A 24,063-nucleotide genomic window follows, 5' to 3' on the forward strand; every position below is an offset into this window, starting at 1 on the left:
ATTGCCCCTAGGTATGAGTGTGGGCGTGAATGGTTGTTTGTCTCCTTCTGCCCTGTGATTGGCTGGCCACCAATTCAGGGTGTCCCCCGCCTCTGGCCTGAAGTCAGCTAGGATAGGCTCCAGCACCTCCCGCGACCCTAGTGAGGAGAAAGCGTTTCAGAAAACAGATGAGACGAAGTCACTGCTGGCTGGATGGTCCTGAGAAAAGTGCCCGGGAAGGGGGCTTTTTGGTCAGATTGTGCCACCTGGTGGCGTAGTGGTGTAATGTTCACTCGCCTGACTTCGGTGCGGGCAGGCGAGGCCTCGATTACCTCTGTGTGTTTGTTTCTACTCCTGACTGGCGACCAATTCTAGGGTGTATAGTCTGCCTTTCGAAGTTAGCTGGGATAGGCTCAAGCAACCCCCGCAACCCATACGAGAATGCGCAGGGTGGAAGATGAATGAATGAAAGATCAGATTGTCACGCTCTGTCTCAACCGCCAAGGGACAGCAACTCTATCACGCAATTTCAAAATAAAATACAGGATACTATAAGAGGTTTGTGGACTTCCGGCTTATCCCCTCCGGGCATACGGAGTAGTATTTCAAGTTTCCAGATTGCCGACTCACTAACCACTCGCTCACCGGGCCAGTCCGTTATTTTGATTAAATAATTAGAAATATATTTGTTTAGATATTTTTAAGTACTTGATTTATTTTAGAAATAAATTATTTCTAAATATTAGATATTACAAATAAATCAAGTACTTAAAAATATCTAAACAAATATATTTCTAATTATTTAATCAAAATAACGGACTGGCCCGGTGAGCGAGTGGTTAGTGAGTCGGCAATCTGGAAATCGAAATAAATCGATTAATCTATGGGTCGCCCTTTGTAAAGCGGCTCGAGCGTCAAATATTTTGTCTCATTGAGCTAACAACAATTTTAAAAACCTGATGTGATTATCTCCACATTTACAACAATACTTAATATTTCTGAAATATTAAGTATTGTTGTAAATGTGGAGATAATCATATCAGGTTTTTAAAATTGTTGTTAGCTCAATGAGAGCTAATTTTAAAAACCTGATATGATTATCTCCACATTTACAACAATACTTAATATTTCTGAAATATTAAGTATTGTTGTAAATGTGGAGATAATCATATCAGGTTTTTAAAATTGTTGTTAGCTCAATGAGAGCTAATTTTAAAAACCTGATATGATTATCTCCACATTTACAACAATACTTAATATTTCTGAAATATTAAGTATTGTTGTAAATGTGGAGATAATCATATCAGGTTTTTAAAATTGTTGTTAGCTCAATGAGACAAAATATTTGACGCTCGAGCCGCTTTACAATGGGCGGCCCATAGATTAATCGATTTATCTGAGCTCGACTGCGATCCCTTGTTGCCATGCAGCTCTCTGCTTCTGCGGCACGGAGTCAAGCTGTACTGGTCGGAGCCACTGGCTGCACTAGTGTCCTCTTTAGTGGGCTGAGAGGAGTAAGAGCGCATTGACTACGTGGAATACAGTTTAGTCTCATCTGGGTGTTGTGAAGTCAGAGTGTGAAAGGCCGAGAATGAGCAATTCGGAATAAAAAAAAAAAAAATTCCATGGTCTTTTCGCCAGTCCCAAACCGGATGCTTTACCTTATGTCGCCGCTTAGAGGAGCCATTGCTCTTAACCGCCGATGGGGTTCCCCGTTGTTTTTCACCTTTACCCCCCTCTGCCTTTTCCGCTCCCCTCCCTTTCTCAGATCAGTTCAGTCAGTATACTGTACTCCCCAGCCACCCAGCAGTGGCAGCAAGCAACACAAAAGTCCACATACTCTCCTCGCAGCCTCACTTTCCGCTTGGTATAAATTACCAGCCCGTTTGCCATCAATCATGGCCACCGGAGTACAAATCTAACTCCTCCGTCTTTCCTCCCTGTCGCGTGGACGGGAGGATTACTGTCAGCTTTTTATGGTCGTAGGAGGACGAAATAGCAGCTCTCTTTTGGATTACAATACATTTTACAGGGAAAATACCATTCATGTCAATACTCCAAAATGCAGCCGCCGCCGAGGAAGGTGAGTGATGTCCATAGCCCGTTATTGATGATATTTTAAGCCCGAGTAAGACAATGACGAATGGAAAACAATGTACAGTAGTAACACAATTAATTGTCCAGGTAACCACACACAAAGCACAATGTTCGAAAGGGCAAACATTATACCGAAAGAGCCACTTTGCTTGCTTATATTAGTGGATTGTTATCGTTAGGTAATTTTAACCTTTATGACATGATGGAGAATAGATGATGATGGTACATCTGTCCTGTCCTCAAAATTTGGATGGTTCATAATTGTTCCTAATACAACCCCACGCTACTATGAACATGTGTAGAATTGCTTGTTTGAATTTGTTATTGACGTTAGCAAGCACATAACTTGATGCTAGCTAGCTTTGTGTCCATCATTGTGTTATGTTGTCAGCCACTGGCGCTATCGTACTATGTAAGCGACTGCAGCAGTGGCTCAACATACTTGGGTGCTGATGCTTGTTGTCTTGGGGGTGGGGGGCACCTTCAGTCTGCCCAGGGTCACACATAGTAATGCAACTGATACACACACGCACACGCACACGCGCACACGTACACGTACACGTACACGTACACGTACACGTACACGTACACGTACACGTACACGTACACGTACACGTACACGTACACGTACACGTACACGCACACGCACACGCACACACTAGACTGCTGTATTGATTTAGCAAGGGTTACTGAGAACACTGCCAAGTCAATTTTTGGATTGGTCCTCTCTGTGTGTTATGTGTTGTCCTGAAATAGCTGCATCAGAGCCAATTACCTTGGTGTGAACCAGTGCAGTTTCCTCTTAATTACAACATATTCCCACATGTGCTGTGAGTTTCTAGTTCCTACTCTCCCTCAACGTGTCATGCCATGTCTGTAAAACACATCACCATGGAGGCTGCAGAGACTCATCTCATCTAATTTTCTGAACCCCTTCATCCTCATTAAGGTCATGGAAGGTGGGGGCGGGGGGTGCTGGAGCCTATCCCAGTGACTCCAGGCCAGAGGCGGGGAAACCCTGAATCGGTGGCTGGCCAATCGCAGGGCACAAGGAGACAGACAACCATTCACTCTCACACCCAAACCTAGAGGCAATTTAGAGTGTCCAATCAGCCTACCGTGCAGGCTTTTGGAATGTGGGAGGAAACAGGAGTACCCAGAGGAAACCCACGCAGGCCCGAACATGAAAACTCCACACAGGTGGACCGACCTGGACTTGAACCCAGGACCCCAGTGCTGTGAGTCCGACCCGCTAACCACTCACCCCACTGGGCCACCATGCTGTAGAGACTAAGTGAGAAAATCTAGTTTAGCAATTACAATATTGATTGGCTGGTGCTTTTTAAATTTGGTACTAATCTTACTTTTTTTCTGTGGAAATGAGTGGTTGGAAGAATGGTAGTTATGGTGATGTGGCTGACAAATTCGTTTCAACACTGCATCAGTCTTTTTCAGTCCTTTGCCTCACAGTAGGAACCATGCAGCCACTGAAGTATCTTCTTGTTGATGTCTCACCACTTATGAAAACACCTCATTCAGATATTTTGATTAAAAAATGACTGCTAGTACCCTGCAGGTGGCTCCAGGTCTCCAACAACCCTAAAGAGAAGAAGAAATAACCTTTGTGATTAACTCATTTCCTGCTTTTACCAATGATGGATATTCAGTTTATTTATACTGGGAGGAGTGGCTGTGAATGCTCACGTTTCAGTGCCACTGATGGCGCTTAGATGCCCAATCCATTTTGACTGGGGCCTGACAGCATTGCGAGGCTCTCCCAGTCAAAATGGAATTGACGTCTAATCCATTTTGGCGACTGAGGTCTGGCAGGGCGGCCAGAAATCATATCAAGTGGGTAGATGCCTTACGTCTTGCCATTTCCTCTTTTGTTGCGAGTAAATTCAATGGCACTGAAAGATGAGCATCTACAGCCAGTTTATAACGGAATTGGAAATTTATCATTGTCAATAGTAGGCAAAGCTGCCAACTACCCCGGAATTTCCGGGGTTTACTCGGAAATACAACGCAAACTCTGGGACCCCGGACAACCTCCCTAAACCCCGGAAATCCCCCAAAAATTGTCACTTAAATTTTTTTGAAGCAACCATTGCGGAAAAGTACCACATTTCCAATTTAAATGACTCAAAATTCACACCATCGCTTCGCCTTTCGCCATCCTGATTCAACAGCACTATAAACCGGAAGAATTCGGTAACACGAGTGCATTGTGAATCATCTGAGTTACAATGTCTGGCAAATGATTCGTCTTGTGCGACTTCAGCGTGGCAATCAATTCGGAATCGATTGCATAGGTAGCGTCTATTGCCCTTAACATTTTCGTCTATTGCCCTTAACATTTTCGTTTATTGCCCTTAACATTTTCGTTTTTTTTTCACAAGGAAGGGAAGTATTATTAAGGCTGACTAAACCACCAGTCTTTTGTTTTAAAACAAATTCTATCATTGCCGGGCTTGTTCTAAAGCAGTGGTTCTTAACCTTGTCGGAGCTGCTGAACCCCACCAGTTTCATATGCGCATTTACTGAACCCTCCCAATTTCATATGCGCATTCAATGAACCCTCCTTTAGTGTAAAATAAAATATGATTTTTTTTAATTTCAAGATATATAAATTCCTCACAGCACTGATTGGCCAAGCAATGTCACGTTATCATCTGCAGCCAGTGATGGTCAAGTGGGGCATGCTATCGTGAATAGACCTGATGTGTCGATGTGTCTTGACCTCTGTGGCAGAGTCCACCGAACCCCTGAGACCGACTCACCGAACCCCCAGGGTTTGATTGAACCCAGGTTAAGAACCACTGTTTTAAAGGAAGTAGGCGTACACGGCACTAGTAAGTCTTATCAATATGACTCCTCGGAATAAGTGCAAAATGGATCACATTTTAGAAAAAAACTTTTAAGAAATCCAGACACTCGCAGAACTTTATTGCTTCTTATTCGACGAAATATCCCATGTTGACGCCGTCTCCAAAAGGACCGACATTTGCACATTGCACAACATGCATGTGCGACTTCAGCGTGACACATGGTGGAATTACTGACAGTAAAACACACGTAGAAGGACCCAAACATAAAGATGAACTTATTTTCATTATGCTGTACTTTTTCAATAGTTTGCAAAAACATGTAAATACATGATAATAACAGTTAGATTTGAATTGTCATACGTTATTTTTTTTGCTTTTTATATCGATTTTGCATGAATTGTATTCACCCCGGAAAACTCTTGAAATGGGACCAGGGTACTCCTTTAATGGGGTCGACAAAGGTTTGCAGCTCTGAGTAGGCAATTAGATAGTTTTGCGTCACTTCTTTTTTTCACTTCCATTTTAGGGTACTTACAGGTCACTTATGGTAAATTTTGGATAATTTCCTATTGATTTTGAGAGACTTTCCAGTGTGCTTCTTGTTTGTTTGTCAGATCCTTCTGATTTGTAGCCATTTCCAGGCAATTTCCACATGTGGTTTTGCGGTGCCCTTGTCAAAAAAATTTAAAGCATTTAATTATGTACATTATAAATTAGCTAGAAAAGGGGTGGGCAAACTATTCCACAAAGGGCCACAGTGGGTGCAGGTTTTCATTGCAACCCATAAAGAGGACACCTTTTTACCAATCTGGTGTCCTATAAGTGCAATCAGTGGATTGCAGTCAGGTGCTTCTTGTTTTCTGCAGAAATCTCATTGGTCAAAGTGTCTGTGCTGGATCGGTTGGAACAAAAACCTGCATCCACAGCGGTTCTCGAGGACCGGTTTGCCCTCCCCTGAGCTAGAAAGTGCCCGTCACACAGAACAATCCCGCGGATCAGATAGGAATCTCCCGCCTATGGCCCGGAGTCAGCTGGGGTAGGCTTCAGCACCTCTACCCTAACGAGGATAAAGCGGTTTAGAAAAGGAGATAAGATGAGAAAATTAGCATAGTTCTTTATTCACTCAAGAGTTAGTTTTGAGTTTTTTTTTAAATCTCCTTGTGCCCTGCGATTGGCTCACAAACAATTCAGTGTGTCCCCTGCCATAGTTTTCTGGGATAGGCTCCAACTCCCCTGCGACCCTTGTGAGGATATCTGGCATGGAAAATGAATGAATGAATAAAAATTTAGTGTTGAAGAGAACTCGGGGGATAAAATTGGATTAATCTTACAGATTGAATGTGGTGGTCTACACAAGAACAATATGTCAAGTGTGAGAATATAAACCGCACCCATGTAGTATGGTAAAACACCTCTAAGAAATATGAATCTCTAAAGTAATCATTGGAAACATGCAATCAGGTGTATAGAACATTTATAAATCTGTTTTCATGTTTTTAGAATGGCTAATCAAATAGGGTAGTCAAATAGTCAACTGTGAGAGAAAAGTTTTACATACATGAAAACTTAAGTTTTACACCCTAATCTCCACACCCATGTGGGTATATATTTTCTGAATTGACTGCACTGTCAACCACAGAAGTGTCAACAGCTGATGGCAGATGAAATGAAATGGCTAGTTTGTGTCTTTTGTCCCCTCCAGGTTAAAGTGACACAGGAGCTGAAGAACACACACACAGACCAGTTGACAAGACTCCACTTTAAAAATCAGACTGAATGCGACCTGCTGGAGGACATGAGGTATGGCCAGTCATCTCATCCATTCCCCAAAATAGAAAAAAGAATGGCAGATGATTTTTGGCTCATAGAAATGTGCACCAGAATCAGCCTGAGAGATCTTTTTTGTTCTCAAAGGGACAAAGGGTCAGGAAATGATGAAGGAATTTCCTGATGCCTTATTCCTGTTCCCTGAAAGACTTTTTTCCTTCACTAATGCTAAGTCTCTCGTGTCCCCCCCCTTTCTTTTGCTTCACCATGTCACATTTTCTCTGACAATCTTTTTCTTGTCTCTTTCATCTCTTCTGTTTTATTTAAATTGAAAAATATCATTCATCTTTCATACCGCCCATCCTTGAAAGGGTTGCAGGGTTTGCTGGACCCTAACCCAACTGTCTTCGGGCAAAAGGCAGACTACACCCTAGACTGGTCGCCAGTAATTGAAAATATTATTATTTGAATTGAATTTCATTATACAATTATAATGAGATTTAAAGGTTTACCTTCAAGGGTGAAGCTTCTGTTCTCTCATTCTCATCTCACCTCATTTTTTGAACGGCTTTATCCTGGAGCCTATCCCAGCTGACTTCGGGCCAGAGGCGGGGACACCCTGAATTGGTGTCCAACCAATCGCAGGGCACAAGGATACAGACAACCATTCACACTCATACCTAGGGGCAATTTTAGCGTCTGCGGTCGATTGGTCGCCGGTCTTTTGGTCGCCCGGACCGCGACAACGGGCGACCAAAAGACCGACGACCAAAAGACCGGCGACAAAACAAGGTAAAACAACACGGTCTACGCATCCATAAGAGCCAACAATGGCCATGAGCAGTTTCACTGAGCTGACGTGTGAGTGTATAAGAGTTTGTATGTACATGCGTTGTCCCTTTAAGAAGCTACGTCAGTCAGGGTCTTTACAAGTTCTCCAACAAAAAACAATAAAATTTGGAGCTTTTCTTTAGCCTAATAATTACTAGGGCATTAAGTATGACTAAATAGTACAGACGCTCCCCTACTTACGAACATTCAACTTACGAACAACGGTACATACGAACATGTCTGCAAGTTGCGTTAAGTCCAAAAATGTTCGCAAGTCCAATTTTGTATTTCGCGTCTTTTTCGGAGTAGTACTTCTTTCCGCCGCTAATACCGACGCCTGGCGCTGTGAGAGCTCAGCTCACCCAGCATCTACCTTCTTCTTCGTTGCAATGCGGAAGTGCGTGAATGTATCTCCAGTGTGCAAAGAACCTTTTTCATTTGTATCATTAAATATCTCATGCATCCAATATTGAATATGGTTGGTAAAAAGCTAAAGGCTTCTATTGAGGGAGTTGCTAGGAAGAGGCAAGCCATTTCATTTGAAACGAGTGGTAATAATAACGAAGCTTGATGCGCGTGAGAGTGGTTGAGCGTTGCACATTCAGTACCATTTATAAACAGAAAGATCGAGCAGCAGGACCCAAATATTGAACGTTGCACAAAGTTTGCAAATCAATTGAATGATGCCATACAGTGCTACTGCATCATTTATGATGAAAAAAAGAAGAAAACTGTGCAATCGTCATTAGGTCGCTTCTTTTGGCCAGTTTCTAATACATAAATCTATCTCTCTCTCTACAGTACTGTACATATTCTCTCCATTTTATTAAATGTTTTTTTTTTCAGTACAAACCAATGCGTGTTACTTATACAAGCCTTAAACATACAAATGCACTTATATAAACCTTCAATATACTTATATAGGCCTTAAACATAAATTATAATACAAAATATAGCACTAAATCAACTTACAAACAAATTCAACTTATGAACAATCGCTCGGAACCAATTGCGTTCGTAAGTTGAGGAGTGTCTGTAATTCGCAGTTTGTATTGAGGGAATTTGAGCAACGATTTAAATGGTAATTATCGACCGTGTACCAATTTTAGAGTGTCCAATCAGCCTACCATGCATGTGTTTGGAATGTTGGAGGAAACTGGAGTACCCGGAGAAAACCCACGCATGCCCGCGGAGAACATGCAAACTCCACACAGGTGGACGGACCTGGATTTGAACCCAGGTCTTCCACTGTGAGGCCGACGCGCTAACCACTCAGCCGTCGGACCCCCCTATGCTCTCACTTTGTCTGGAATAATAATTAATGCCAGCCCAATCTAAAAAAAACCTGTCTTGCTTGTGTTCCTTTTCTTTTGCTCAGTTTTTCACATTGTTTCACTCATTCTTCAGATTCTTACAAGTTGTGAATGTATTTTTCAGCATATAAGGGTTGAAATAAAAGCCTCGTAGTTAGAGCTGGGCGACAAAACGCTAACGATAATTATCGTGAAATAATTTTTGTCAACAATAATAATAAAAAAGTTTCGAAAAAAAATTGATAATGTTAAACTGCAATTACACCACCTGACCCTCACATGAACCAACATGAACCCTAGACCAATGCTCAGGAGAAGAGGATGATAAGGAAATTTGTTTTTAGCTTGGTTAGCAATAAAGGCTAACATGGAGCACGAACAGAAAAGGACAAGAACACGGCCAAAATGAGCAATTATGAAATGCAGGACAACACAGAGCCGATCCACTAAAAGATCCAAGTAAATTCTCCCTGGTATTTTCTTTCTTTTTTTTAATGCCTCGTAAATACCTTTGCACAAAGAGGAGCCTTATCGTTCTCTATGAATTGCACTGCAGGGAAAATAAATATTTAATCATGAATGCTCATGATTAATTTGTAGCCAATGTACTCATTTTGATATTAGGCTAATATAGATACATACAGCATGTGTTGACTTTATTGTAAGGCTCCAGACATTTCTCTTTGTCCAATGTGGCTCTTTCAACATTTTGGGTTGCCGACTCCTGTGTTAAGCTAAAGTGAACAATTGACACATACAGCATGTGTTGACTTTATTGTAAGGCTCCAGACATTTCTTTTTGTCCAATATGGCTCTTTCAACATTTTGGGTTGCCGACTCCTGTGTTAAGCTAAAGTGAACAATTGCAGCACCATTATTAAAACAGCACTCTATAAACTGACCTCCTATCAAAAGCATAGAGTATGCCCTTTGATTTTTTAATGTCTGAACAAATTTGTAAAGTGTGATTGCCTCATGACTGATCCAGGGCCCAGTCTGCTTCTCCACAAAGTAAGCTGGAGCTTGCTCAGGTTTACTCTTGATCTTCAGGACTCAACGTTAAAGACTGCCCTAATGCCGGGGCAGCTGTCAAAACGTAATTAGCTGCGCGAAAGGGCAGGTATCGTTTTGATTATGTAAAATAAAATGAGGAAAATCACAATCGCTTCGTCTGTTTTGTTTCCTGTCACGGGCGCGGCCATTTTGCGACACATTTTCGTCTTCTGCGCAGATGCCTGCGCATCTGAACCTTTTTTCCGTTGCTCGTGTGAAATTGTTATGGTCGCGCCGAGACGTCGTGGCATGATCAGAGGGATTTGGACCCAGTAGCGGGGAAGCAGGAGTGGACGAGACGAACTGTGCTCATGACATTAACTTTAATGACTCAAAAAGCTTTACAAAATAACAAGGACTTGTACATCCCAAAACGAAACAAAACCGGAGCATGGCGAAACAGTACCTCTGCAGCCAGCGATGTATGCAGTGTCACGCAGGACGATCCGACAATGACTACCACTTCCATGGTGCTTAAATACACACATCAGGAAGTAATCATGAATCACTCACAGCTGCTCGAATCCAACGGCAAACCAGGAGGGACAAACGAGCTGCTCCTGACAGAAATATTTGTCTGTTTTTTTAAAGGCACCGCCATTTTGCAACGCAAGCCGGTGCGCATCAATTAAGCTCCATTTGGGATTTTGTCTTTGTACCGGTCCTCATAAAATATTTCACCCTATCTGTGTTTGGTATTACATTATAATAGTAAATTACCGTATTTACTTGCATTACGCCGCAACCTTAAAATTGTTGAATTTTACAATTCCGTATAAGCCGGGCCCTGATTCACAATTTTCACTAGAAATGTTACTTTGAAGGGAAAATCTTAAGAAAAATCATCGCACGTGGTATTTCTGAGATACTGCATGAATCAAAAGCAAATGATTAGGGTCAATATCATAAGGAAGTTAATATGCCGGTCTTTGTAAATGCAAAATATCAAATTATTCAATTTGAAAAAAGTGTCTATCTTGAAGAGAACCTAATGCTTTTTAATGACAGTAATTAAAATTATCTTACCAGAAGTTTAAGATGTTGTGGGAGGCAAATTGCTTTTAATGTCGAATTATCTCATTTTTTACCTATGGTTCATATTACTGCGATAATTGACACTTTCGAACAAGAAATAAAAAGAAAAAAAATCAAATCAGAATTTTGTTTTATCTCATAATCACAAATGTACAATCATTTGCTTTATGTGTTCCGAAACTGAAAGTGTGTTGCCTGCACCTAGAAAAATTCAAAAAGGAAGTAACATAAGCACAACCAGGAAGTGTGTCCGTAGCAGTATAGCGTTCACCAAGTCTCTGGGTTCAATAACAGCATGGGATACACATTATGCAGGTATCAAGCCTGATATTTTAATGATCGACCGCAAGACATTCGATCAGCCTTAACAACTACAGTGGTACCTCGAGATACGAGCTTAATCCGTTCCGGGACTGACCTCGTATGACAAGATTCTCGTAACTCGAGCGGAAGTTTCCCATTGAAATGAATGGGAAACAAATTAATTCGTTCCAACTCTCTGAAAAAAATACCAAAAACAGGATATTGGATTGGAAAAAATGTTTTATTTCTTATAATTCGCCATATATTGACAAAGTAATAAATAACGAGTGGTTTGATAGTAATAATGTGTTTAATAGGAGTAAAATTAGACACATTTCGCGGAGGGTAGAGACAGCGGCATATACGGAGGCGGGGGCTGTTCGGGGGGGCTTTATCCACGGCAACAATGCACTCGTAAACGAACAAACAAATTTAAATTAACTTGGATAACTATATACAGACACTCAAAGTTTAATGTAACTTCAAACAAAACTAAATTCTAAATTTGTTGTAATCTTTTTTACCTTACGTAGTTCTACGGGTTGACACCACCTGGCCGCACCGCCGAAGTCTTCAAAACGAACGCATCAAGAGTTGTTTGTTTTTGTCTACCCTTCAAAATATTTCGATAATGTCGCTTACAAATGTCATCACAATAGGATAACGCACGACCACTTGCAAACGAGAAATAGTCTTTAAAGAACGATCGCGGGAGCGTCTTTCCTTCGAAAGAATAACAGGAAATACAATAGTTGAGCTTACCCACGTATTGATTGTGGGTAATGAAGTTTTATTCTGAGAAAGGTTGCCATTGCCTATGGGTGTTGTGTGCACGAGTATACTTCATTACCCAGAAAGCCCTCTTTTTGCCCGCGCGTTGTGCGTTTCCTGGTCGTATGAGAAACTCGTCTGAATTAATCGTTCTGTGCTCGTAGATATTGTTATACACGAAAGATATGCAAAAAAGACCTGGCTTGGTCGCATCACGAAATTTTGATCGCATGACGGGCTAATTATTCGATCGAAATTTCCCTCGTAAGACGAGAATTTTGTATGACGAGCGGTCGTATGACGAGGTACCACTGTATTGGGAAGTGCTGACATGGGAATCAATACGAACACACTGTATCTAGGCTACTCGCGTCTGGCCAGTCAGAGCACGTTTAACTATGGTAAGATGGCGACGCCCTGAGCGAGTGAGTTTTTTCACGTTTTCTGCAAGATACGTTTTTTTTTCTCGAATTTCATTCAGACATGTCAAAATACATTTTGTTTAGCGTTTTATCTGTTTATCTTTTCTCAATATTGAAATAAATGACCGTACCGGCCCCATTGTCTTGCGTTATGGTGTTTCGTCTTTGTCACCTTGCAGTTTCGTGCATGTCTTTTTATTCGCATATAAGTCGTACCCTTGATTCAGTCATCATTTTTTTAGCGACAAATACGACTTATATGCGGGTAAATACGGTAAATATACATAATACTGTTTTCCCTAATATTCTTATTTGGGTTGCGCCTGTGATCTTCATGCAGTTAATATAAGTCAATGTAGGAGGCAGGTGCGTGCTGTTTTATTATTTGTATAATGCAGGGGTAGGGAACATATAGCTCTCTGCTAACCTGTGAGTAGTGAAACTGCTGTTAGGAGAGCTGAGTCCCGAAAGCACCTATAGCAGCGTCACGGGAGACAACAGTTGGAACCTTCACGAGGTGTCTCCCGAGAGGCCGCCCGTCGCGGCCTGCGAATCCAATAAAACCACCCAGAGCTGCCACCCAGGAACGTGGCGCCCTACGTTTTTCATCCAGCCGGAGATATTCGCACTGCCCCACACCTCCGGCTACCCCCTGGATGAACTAATCCGCGTTCCAGTGACAGCTCTAGCGCTGCTGAGGGTAATCCTCAGGCGCCTGGGTGACCTAACAACAACAACAATAGCAGCGTCACTGTGGCGCCGACACTACCTCTAGCCGCTTTATTCATAATTTGTTTTTTCATTAGACTCCTTTGCATGAATAGTCACATTGATACTCATTGATTAGCAACAGCGTAACAATGTTGTCAAAATAATTTAGACTTTTTGTACTTTAAAAGTGGTGAAATTACTAAAAATGGCACTTATTTTCATGTGTTATTACTTTTAAATTTTGAGTCCAAAATGTTTCCGATCCCTGGCTATAATGGGTTAGGGTGGATTGCCCCCTCGGATAAAATAGATGGATTACCTGTGGCTTAAAAAGTTAATAATAGAACCCTGACTTTCTGGTTGACTAGCAGTAAGGTTGCCGACTTGGTGAAAAAAAAAGCTTATGACAGGGGTACCCAACGCCGCAAATATCAAATTTTTAAATTTGAAAAAAGAAACAAGTCTATCTCGATGAGAACCTGAAGCTTTTTAATGACAGAAATAAAAAATTTCCAACCGGAAGTTAAAGATGTTGTGGCGGCCAATTTGCTTCTAATGTCGAAATATCTCGATTTTTTTTTTGATGGTTCGAGTGGTTAGCGCGTCGGCCTCACAGCTCTGGGGTCCTGGGTTCAAATCTAGGTCATGTCAACCTGTGTGGAGTTTGCATGTTCTCCTTGGGCCTGTGTGGGTTTCCTCTGGGTACTCTGGTTTCTGGTAGGCTGATTGGACACTCTAATTTGAACCTACGTATGGGTGTGAGTGTTCATGGTTGTCTGTCTCCTTGTGCCCTGCGATCGGCTGGCCCCGGCTCTGGTCCGGATTCAGCTGGGATAGACTCCAGCAGCCCCCGCGATCCTAATGAGGATGAAGCGATTCAGAAAATGAGATGAGATATTACTGCAATAGTTGTCACTTTCGAACGAGAAATAATTATTTCATAATGACAAATGTACAATTTCCTTTAAAAAAGGAACTAACGTAAGCACAACCAAACAGTGTGTCCGTACCAGTATAGTGTTCACCAAGTCTCTGGGTGCAATAATAGCATGAGATACACATTACGCAGGTATCAAGGCTGATATTTTAACGATCGACCGCAAGACCTTCGATCAGCCTTAATTACTATTGGGATGTGCTTAAGAAGTTGACATGGTAAACGCTAAGAACACATCTGTCAAGGCTACCCGCGTCTCTCCAGTCAGAGCACGTTTATAACTGCAGTGGTCTGGCGACGCCATGAGCGAGCGGTGGCAAGCACAAGTGAATTTTTTCACCTTTTATGCAAGATGAGGTGTATTTTCTCTTGAATTTCATTCATAGACGTCAAGATAAATTTTGTTTAGCATTTTATGTTTGTCTATTTTGAAATAAATGACCGTATCAGCCGCATTGTCTTGTGTCATGGTGTTATGGTGTTTTGTTTTTGTCACTTTGCAGTTTCGTGCATGTCTTCTTTTTATGTGCATATAAGCCACACCCTCGATTCAGTCATCATTTTATTGTCCGACAAATGCGGCTTATATGTGAGTTAATACGGGACACTGTTGGATAATTGTAATTGTGTACATGCATTTCTGTATCGGCGCAAAAACATTTGGTGGTAGTAATAATGGGGGTGATCCCACTGAGATTTTTCATTTATCGTGGCCATGTCTGGTCTACATTAACTGCGATATTCGAGGGATAACTGTATTTTATATTTTTATCACATGTAAATATGTTTAAAATGCCCTCTGTATCTTACTTGATATAATTCTTAATGCAATGAATATGAATAATTAATCATCATTCAATTAAATTCAATATGAACTGTTATTATGACATTTTAGGTACTACCGTATTTTCACACCTATAAAACGCACCGTGTGATAGGGGGTACTCGGACGATTCGCCGAAAGACGTTTGGCCGACGGACGTTTGGCCGACGAACAGTTCGCTGAACGGACGTTTCACCGAAACGCTCGCCCCGCCCCCGGATCGTGAAACATAATCAAATACATGCATGCTGCAAAGCCTACGCTGGATTTTAACTCTTAAATCCAAAAAGCTGCTCTAGGTTATTTACCCTTATTAATCCACTGGCTGGATTTAATCAGTGTAGACTCACACACGCTCAAACACACTGAGTCATGAAGGTAAAGTCAATGAAAAACAGAGTGAGAGGGAGACAGATCAATAGCAAGATGGCTACAATGAAAGCCTATGTAATCCTGTGGGAGCATTTTAGGTGGAGGTGTGCTAAGAGTGGGATCAAAGAGAGAGCGCTTGATGACAATTTTGTGGACACATTCAGTCAACTTGATGTCCTCAATCCAACTATTAAATCCCCTATACTCTTATATCTGCCTTGGAATACACACACGTGGACGCACGCATGCATACACACACATTGAAATTCAAATTAGAATTTAAATTCATTCATTCATTCAATTTCTGAACTGCTTATCCTCACAAGGGTCACGGGGGATTCTCGAGCCTATACCACCTGACTTCGGGCCGGAGGCAGGGGACACCCTGAATCGGTGGCCAGGCGATCGCAGGACACAAGGAGACAGACAACCACTTCAACACGCAAATGCAAATGGAAGACACACAAGCCTCAATTTCAGATCATTCATTCATTTTCCATACCGCTTATTCTCACAAGGGTTGCAAGGATTTCAGATAATATCCTTGGTATATATTGAAGACAATAATTTACAATTAATCAGGCTACATAATAATAATAATAATAATAATAATCGGACATAGGCCCTGTCGTCATTATCACAACACAAAAGCCTACTTGTCATCACACGCAGAAACTGCGTGTGACGAAATTGATGGTGCTTCTCCATAAGCTACGTTTAATCGGCAAAAGACCTAATAAGTGTAAGTTACGGACTTGTAATTTGTCATTCCGCTGTTGAGGATACAGGTCGCTTACCTCTCGCTTACCTCTCACTGTCTTCCACTTACCTTTCCTCAGTCAGCTAGTAGGAGGCAGATCACCAACCAAACATCTGTTCATATACCGCAGAGGGGAATGTGTGTTATGTTAGCGCGAGTTTAGATTTCTGATGGATGTGGGGAAAAAACTGTCCTTAAGCCTATTTGTCCGTGCTTTGTGGGACCTATAGCGTCTGCCAGAGGGCAGCAGCTGGAACAGATTGTGACCAGGGTGGTAAGGGTCCCCTATGATGTTCTTTGCTCTGCTGAGGTAACGAGGGCTGGCAATGTCTTCAAGTGAGGGCAGAGAGCAGCCGACAATCCTCTGGGCAGTGTTAATCACTTTCTGCATGGCCTTTTTGTCTGCCGCCGTGCTTCCAGCGTACCACACTGTGATGCCGTACGCCAGGATGCTCTCTACAGTGGTTCTATAGAAGGTTCTCAGAAGATTGGTGCCCAAGTTGTTCTTCCTAAGTACCCTGAGGAAATGGAGTCGTGTCTGAGCCTTCTTCACCACTGCCGTGGTGTTTGTAGACCATGAGAGCTTGTCCGTGACGTGGACCCCCAGGAATTTAAAGGACTGGACCCTGTCTACACATACTCCATTTATGAGGAGTGGGGCCAGATCTGTGCCGTGTTTGCGAAAGTCCAGGATGATTTCTTTACACATACATACATGTTCATTTCTTACACCAACACCACTTATGCCTGACTCACACTACAATATATTAGCCGGCTTTTGGCCCAACAGACACGTCATGGAGAACCGTGTACTCTTATGGCGGATGTCTTGAGATGGTGGGGTCCCGACACCCTGTGTAGTTTGACATATTCACCAACAGCTGATCTGGAATTTCTGTTTGACGTGCACGTCCTACGTGTTCCTACTATTTGCTGCTGACTATTGACCAATAGTGCAACTTTGCGAGCAGTGTGCTCTTTCTTGCACGTGCTCTCTCTCTCTCTCTCTCTCTTGCTTTCTCTCTCTCTCTCTCTCTCTCGCTCTCTCCCTCCCTCCATCCCTCCCTCCACACATTGCTTGTGGACCGGAACACTCTGTCGTCTTCCACCTCACCCAGACATAAGGAGCAAGTCCCACTATTGCATCCTGTTTAGAGCGGGTTCGTTGCCAAATTCATCAAAATCATGTATTGAGGTTATATTGTCCTCTCTCCGCCATCCTGGAACAGTCCTTATTTTGCCTTTTCTAAGCAGAGGAAAAGACTTCCACTATCAGAATGTGAAGTTACTATATTGCGGTGACTGATTGACAGCTGCTTGTCCTGCTACGCGACATCAGCTGTCTGCAAATCCATTACTACAGTGCCAGATATTAAGGTGATGGATCAGCCCAAATAAATTCTGAAACAGTGTGGGGGCAAACTCACGAATTACTGGATCTTGTTCAGGCAAAATTATCTTCTGATGGTTGGGTAGTGGCATTCACCCCAGAAACCCACTTATTTGTAGCAAAGCAATTAAAAATTTAATATCCCTTATCGTGTGGCTTTTCATATTTTAATCAATTTATCATTCAGTGAATACAGTCCAATATAATTTCAAAGTTAGAAGTTCAAATTTGTGTCAACTATATTCAAATATATTGCCTTGCTGTGTTTGCACACTGTGTGTATATTATGTTTTCTCTAGGCACTGTAGCTTCTTTATGGAAGCTTAGTGCATTCACCTTAAAAATGAATTTGTTTTGGGTTAACTTATTTTGGGGGTTGTTTTTGAAATAATTATTTTTTGAAAACTCAGTTTTTTTTCAAATTAATTTATTTTCTGGGGTTGTTTTTTTGAATTATTTTTTTCTTCTTTGTTTTTCAAATTTATTTTCTAAGGTTGTTTTTTAAATTAATTTTCATTCTTCATTTTTCCAATTCGGCGGCTCGGTGGTGCAAGTGGTTAGCGCGTCGACCTCACAGTTCTGGGGCCCTGTGTTCAAATCCAGGTCATGTCCATCTGTATGGAGTTTGCATGTTCTCCACGGGCCTGCGTGGGTTTCCTCCGGGTACTCCGGTTTCCTCCCACATTCCAAAAACATGCATGGTAGGCTGATTGGACACTCTAAATTGCCCCTAGGTATGTGTGTGTGAATGTTTGTCTGTCTCCTTGTGCCCTGCGATTGGCTGGCCACTGATTCAGGGTGTCCCCCGCCTCTGCCCCGGAGACAGCTGGGATAGCACCCCTCGCAACCCTAATGAGGATAAAGCGGTTCAGAAAATGATATTTTTCGAATTCTTTTATTTTGGGGGTTGCTTTTTGAATTAATTATTTTAGAAAACCCCGTTTTTCGAATTAACTTTTTTTAAATACTTTTTTTCATTGTTTTTTTTTTCATTTGTCTTTTAATTATTTTTTTTCTTCATATCTGTTTTCAAAAATCTAGCTAGCAGCAGTTATCGAGATACTTGGAAGTTTCACGCAGACTGTGTTCCCCAAATTATAGACAGGAGGACCCGTGCTCGCGTACACACTTCCATTCAGTGCAATCAAGTTTTATTTAGATATGGGCTAAGAGAGTTGGGGATAGCCCAGTCATTATGTCATATTAATGATTACTATGTGTACAGGTGTCCTCCAGTTTAGAATTTGTGGAACGCAGATCGCGCGAGACTTCCAAGTATCTTGATAACTGCTGCTTGCTCCCTTTTTGATTTTTTTCCCCACTGGCATCCAGGCTCAAGGAAAAAATAATAATTAAAGAAACGAGCAAGCCGCAGTTATTTAGCACGATTCTAGACAGGAGGACCCCTGCTCGAGGACACACTTGCTTCCATTCAGTCTATTCAGCATAATCAAGTTTTATTTAGATATGGGGCTAAGACAGTGGGAGATCATTAAATCACATTAATGGGATTGTTATTATAGTTTGTCGAACTTAGGCAGACAACTCACGCATATGCATATCTTCCGGAGTAAAGCCCTTTCATATCTGCTAGGTGTTGCAATGTTTGCTCAAGAATAGTTGAACAGATTTAGCTCTGTCCATGCATACAAAATGAGCAGTTTAAATACATCCATGCTGGTTATGTTGTGACTCAACAGTCGACCGGCGGACCGATGAATATATTGAGCCCAAACGGCATACAACTGAGAAGCTGGACTCGAGTACGCGGACAAGTGTCCTCAGTCTAGAATTTGCGGAACGCATTTCACGTAGGATTTCCAAGTATCTTGATAACTGCTGTTTCCTTGTTTTTTGAATTATTTCTTTTCCCTGAGCCTGGCCTCCAGCAGAAAAAAAATATTTAAAAAACGAGCAAGCGGCAGTTAGAGAGATACTTGTTTAGTCTCACGCGAACTGCGTTCTGCAAATTCTAGACGATGCTTGTACGTGTACTTGTCATTAATATGACTTAAGGACTGGGGTATCTCGCACTGTATGAACTTCATTACTAAATAAAACTTGACTGTCCTAAAAGGAAGTGTTTAGAATTTGGGGAACGCAGTCCGAGACTTCCAGGTATCTTGAAAACTTGCTTGTTTGTTTTTCAATTTTTTTTTATGCTGACGGCCAGGCTCAGGAAAAAAAAAAGAAAAACAAAGAATTTTTTTTTTTCAAAAAACAAACCCCAGAAAATTAATTTGAAAAACAAAGAAAAAATAATTCAAAAAACATCCTCAGAAAATTCATTAATTTGAAAAACTCAGTTTTCAAAAATAATTAATTTGAAAAACTAAGTTTTCAAAAATAATTAATTTGAAAAACTCAGTTTTCAAAAATAATTAATTTGAAAAACTCAGTTTTCAAAATAATTAATTTGAAAAACTCAGTTTTCAAAAATAATTAATTTGAAAAACAGTCTTTAAAAATAATTAATTAAAAAAACAACCCCAAAAATGAATGTATTTGAAAAGCGAAGAAAAACAATTATTCATAAAAAACAACCCCAGGAAATAAATTAAGTTGAAAAAACAACCCCAGAAAATAAATGAAGTTGAAAAACTGCCAGAGCTTTTTTTTATTTTTAAGGTGAATGCAATAAGTTTCCTTACTGCTTCCCTCAGTCCAAAAACAATTATCTTCATTGAATTGGACACCTTTAAATGTCCACCAGTGTGGCAACGGGTTATCTGCCTTTCACTCAAAGTCCACAGATAAATTTAAATATTTCATCCATGTTTCTGTATGAACAGTTGTAAATACGATTGCTAAACAAATGGAATACAAAGGATTTGACTGCATACAATTTGTATTAAGGTTAATTTTTTAAATGGCTATGTTTAAATGTAGTTTGATTTTATTTTTTCTATTTATAGGAGCTACAGTTTGAAGAAGGGACAGCTTGAGAGGGATTATTCACAGGTATGTCTTTTTTGTACTTAATGAATGGAATCAAGAGTAATTTTGCTACTAGAAATCTCGAGGATGTTGATGGATGGGGACCCACACACAAAAGTTGTCCCTTCCATTTATTGGATTTTTGGGGGATACATTATAAGTAGGTGCTGCTGATAGTGTAGTGGTACATTCACCTTTTTGGCGCAGGCAACGTGATGTCAAGTCCCCCTCAGATGCGGTGTGAATGTGAATGGTTGTCTGTCGCTCTGTGTACCCTACAACCAACTGGTGACCAGTTTAGGTTATAGTAAACTTTTGGCCTGAAGTCAGATGGTAGGTTTCAGCACCTTACTCTTTTGACAAGAATAAGTGGTATTTAAAATATGTGGAAAAATATCAAGTATTATATGTCAGTGCTGGCATATACTGTCTTGGCCCGAATATAAGAGAATGTTTTTTGCATGAAATAAATGTGAAAAAAGTTGGTAGTCCTTCTAGACCATGTACCCATTTGTTGGGTTTGTAATACAACTTCAGGAACAGGCACAGAAGAGTGAGACCAATTTAAAGGAAATAGGTTTATTACCACACTGCAGGATGGGGAGAGAGCTCAAACACTGTGAACGCACGGTCTGTTCCTCCTTGCAACTCTCTCCCAATGAACAGTGGGTGACTCTTTATATAGGAAAACAGGGTAAAGTTTCTATGACAGCGATGTAGGACAATTTATGCAAACAAAACTTTGGGCTAATATGGTTAGACATTTGCAGGGCTAAGTTTGTGCAAACACGATATTTTCATAGCTCACAAACTGCTGCAGCCTTTCTTACATTGTGCGATGCGAACAAACAGTTACAAAGCGAGTTGGCCACATCGCGCAATGCGAACAAACAATTATAAAGCAATTTAGCCAACCTATCTTACATTGCGCGATGCGAACAAACAATTGCAAACCGAGTTAGCCAACCTATCTTACATTCCGTGATGTAAACAAACAATTGCAAAGCCAGTTAGCCAGCCCATCCCACACCATTCTCAACACTAGATGGCATACCTGTCAACCTCTGCCGATAACTGCCCTTATAAATGATTATGATTCCCCTTACAAACCCCCAAAAAACCTTACAAACACCGTACGACTCGTACGGTGTTTGTAAGGGTTTTTTGGGGTTTGTAAGGGGAATCATAATCATTTATAAGGGCAGTTATCGGCAGAGGTTGACAGGTATGAGATGGCACCAGATATCTTTCAACGCTGAACACTGATGGTTAATTGAATTGAATTCAATGCCTTTATTGTCATGATACAAGTATAATTAGATTTAAAGCTTCACCATGAAGTGCACACAAATAATCAATCAACATAATAAGTAGTCAAATTAGATAAGTAGTCAACAAGAATAACTGGTCACATAATTAATTAGTCAGGTACAAAAAGTGACTAAAGTGGTTAGCAGCCTATGGAGTTTTATTGCAAGTACAAGAAATGACCGTATTTTCTCTCATAGGAGCAGTATTTGTAACAAAATAAAAGAAGACTGAATCAAGGGTGCGGCTTATATGCGCACAAGACTTACAGCGTTGCTGTAGATGTCGGAAAAAATAACATTTACTATTTTTTGGTTATTTTCTGTTTTGCAGTAAGAAAATAACGATTATTCGATGAATTACTAACTTCCTTGTGATAATGACCCTAATGATGTGCTTTTGAAGAAAATGTACCATGTGCGATGATTTTTCTTAAGGTTTTCCCTATAAAGTAACGCATTTGTACTCCCTATTAAAACAATGAATATGGAGGTGAAAATTGTGAATCACGCAAAAAATGGTAGAATTCAACAATTTAAGGCAATTTTACGGGTGCATCTTATATGCGCGGAAATACGGTAGTCTAGATTAGATCCTCCTAGGTGCAGAACTCGAGTTGATGCAATTATTGCAATTTTGTTGTTTTATCACAGTAGATTGGATAATTTACATTTAAAAAAACAGAAGCCATTCATTCTGAATGTGATTGCACACGAGTTTACACATTTAAATGTTATTTTTTAACTAGTAGTTTTTTAATTTGGTGTTCAAAAAGTCTTCTTTTCAAACTAAACCCTTTAAAAGTTATAAAAGTATACACATTTTGTATGAAATACAAAAAACTGTAGGTTCACAAAAAAGACAGAACGTTGAAGAATGCTAATCAAACATGTTTAGAACATCACATAGGTGAACGGGCTAATTGGGAACAGGTAGGTGGCATGATTGGGTATATAAGGAGTTTTCCTGAAGTACTCAATCATTTATAAGCAAAGATATGATAAGGCTCACCTCTCTATCAGCCAGTACATGGGAAAATAGCAAACAGTTTGGGGACAGTGTACAATTGCAAGGAGTTGGAGGAATTTTAACAATGACGGTTCATAATATCAGCAGAAGGTTCAATGAATTTGAAAAAATAACTGCATGTACAGTGGTACCTCGTCATACGACCGCTCGTCATACAAAATTCAAGTCTTACGGCGGAAATTTCGATCGAATAATTCGCCCGTCATGCGATCAAAATTTCGTGATGCGACCAAGCTTTTTTGCATATCTTTCGTGTATAACAATATCTACGAGCACGGAACGATTAATTCAGACGAGTTTCTCTACGACCAGGAAACGCACAACGCGCATGCGCGGGCAAAAAGAGGGCTTTCTGGGTAATGGAGTATACTCGTGCACACAACACCCATAGGCAATGGCAACCTTTCTCAGAATAAAACTTCATTACCCACAATCAATACGTGGGTAAGCTCAACTATTGTATTTCCTGTTATTCTTTCTAAGGAAAGAAGGAAAGAAGCTCCCGCGGTCGTTCTTTAAAGACTATTTCTCGTTGGCAAGTGGTCATGCGTTATCCTATTGTGAGGACATTTGTGTGCATCATTTTGGGAATATTTTGAAGGCAATACAACAGCAAACAGTCCATCGATAGCGAATGTGAGGGTGGAGGCGTGGCAAACCGCCAACCCGGAAAACGAAGGTAACAAAAGATTACAACAAAATTAGAATTCAGTTTTGTGTAAAGTTACATTAAACGTATGTTTGAGTGTCTGTATATATTAATCCAAGTTAATTTAAATTTGTTTGTTCCGTTTACGAGTGCGTTGTCGTGGAAAAAAACGACTCGTATGTCGAGGTACCACTGTACGTGACAAAGCACCAAACCAGAATTGAATGCCTGTGACCTTCGATCCAACAGGATCTACTGCATTAAAAAACAACATCAATGTGTAAAGGTCATGTCCATCAGAAACACCACTAGAAAAACTAATATCAGTTAATACAGTTACCGTATTTTCACGACTATAAGGCGGACATAAAAGTCTTAAATTTTCTCCAAAATAGACAGGGCGCCTTATAATCCAGTGTGCTTTATATATGGGCAAATACTAAAATTGTTATCATGATAAAATTAAATAGATCAGTCGATAGGGTACACCATCCTCTACAGCAAGCAGCCCCCGACTCTACTATTTTCCCCGTAGAAAAAGTACTGCGCAGTGACTGCTGGGATATATCGTTCTTTTGTCAATACACCCAATGGATTGTGGCCTGGACATCGACATCAACACAGCTTTACGAAGCACCCTATTAATTATTATTATTATTATTACTACATTGAAACTCGCAAGCAAAAGCCACTCCCCTGTCTTCTGCTTGCTACTAGGACTCAGCCTGTAGTTTTTTTTTTTTTAAAG

The 24,063-nt window shown here is 40.7% G+C and overlaps 1 protein-coding gene across 6 annotated transcripts in view; it reads left to right on the plus strand.

The window, feature by feature from the left end:
- Positions 1 to 1,725: 1,725 nt before the first annotated feature.
- fchsd2 (FCH and double SH3 domains 2) overlaps positions 1,726 to 24,063 on the plus strand; it is a 96,859-nt gene continuing 74,521 nt past the window's right edge. For 3 of the 6 annotated variants that reach the window (XM_077611277.1, XM_077611283.1, XM_077611278.1), the window contains exons 1-3: positions 1,726 to 2,062; positions 6,607 to 6,704; positions 20,308 to 20,353. In XM_077611277.1, the coding sequence (XP_077467403.1) occupies positions 2,042 to 2,062; positions 6,607 to 6,704; positions 20,308 to 20,353 (165 nt within the window). In that variant the 5' untranslated portion in view covers positions 1,726 to 2,041. Of the gene's footprint in view, positions 2,063 to 2,106; positions 2,907 to 6,606; positions 6,705 to 20,307; positions 20,354 to 24,063 lie in introns of those variants that run through there. The other 3 variants (XM_077611280.1, XM_077611279.1, XM_077611282.1) reach the window with 2 other exon arrangements.

Source organism: Stigmatopora argus, chromosome 10 (genome assembly GCF_051989625.1).
Source record: "Stigmatopora argus isolate UIUO_Sarg chromosome 10, RoL_Sarg_1.0, whole genome shotgun sequence".
Classification (NCBI taxonomy): domain Eukaryota; kingdom Metazoa; phylum Chordata; class Actinopteri; order Syngnathiformes; family Syngnathidae; genus Stigmatopora; species Stigmatopora argus.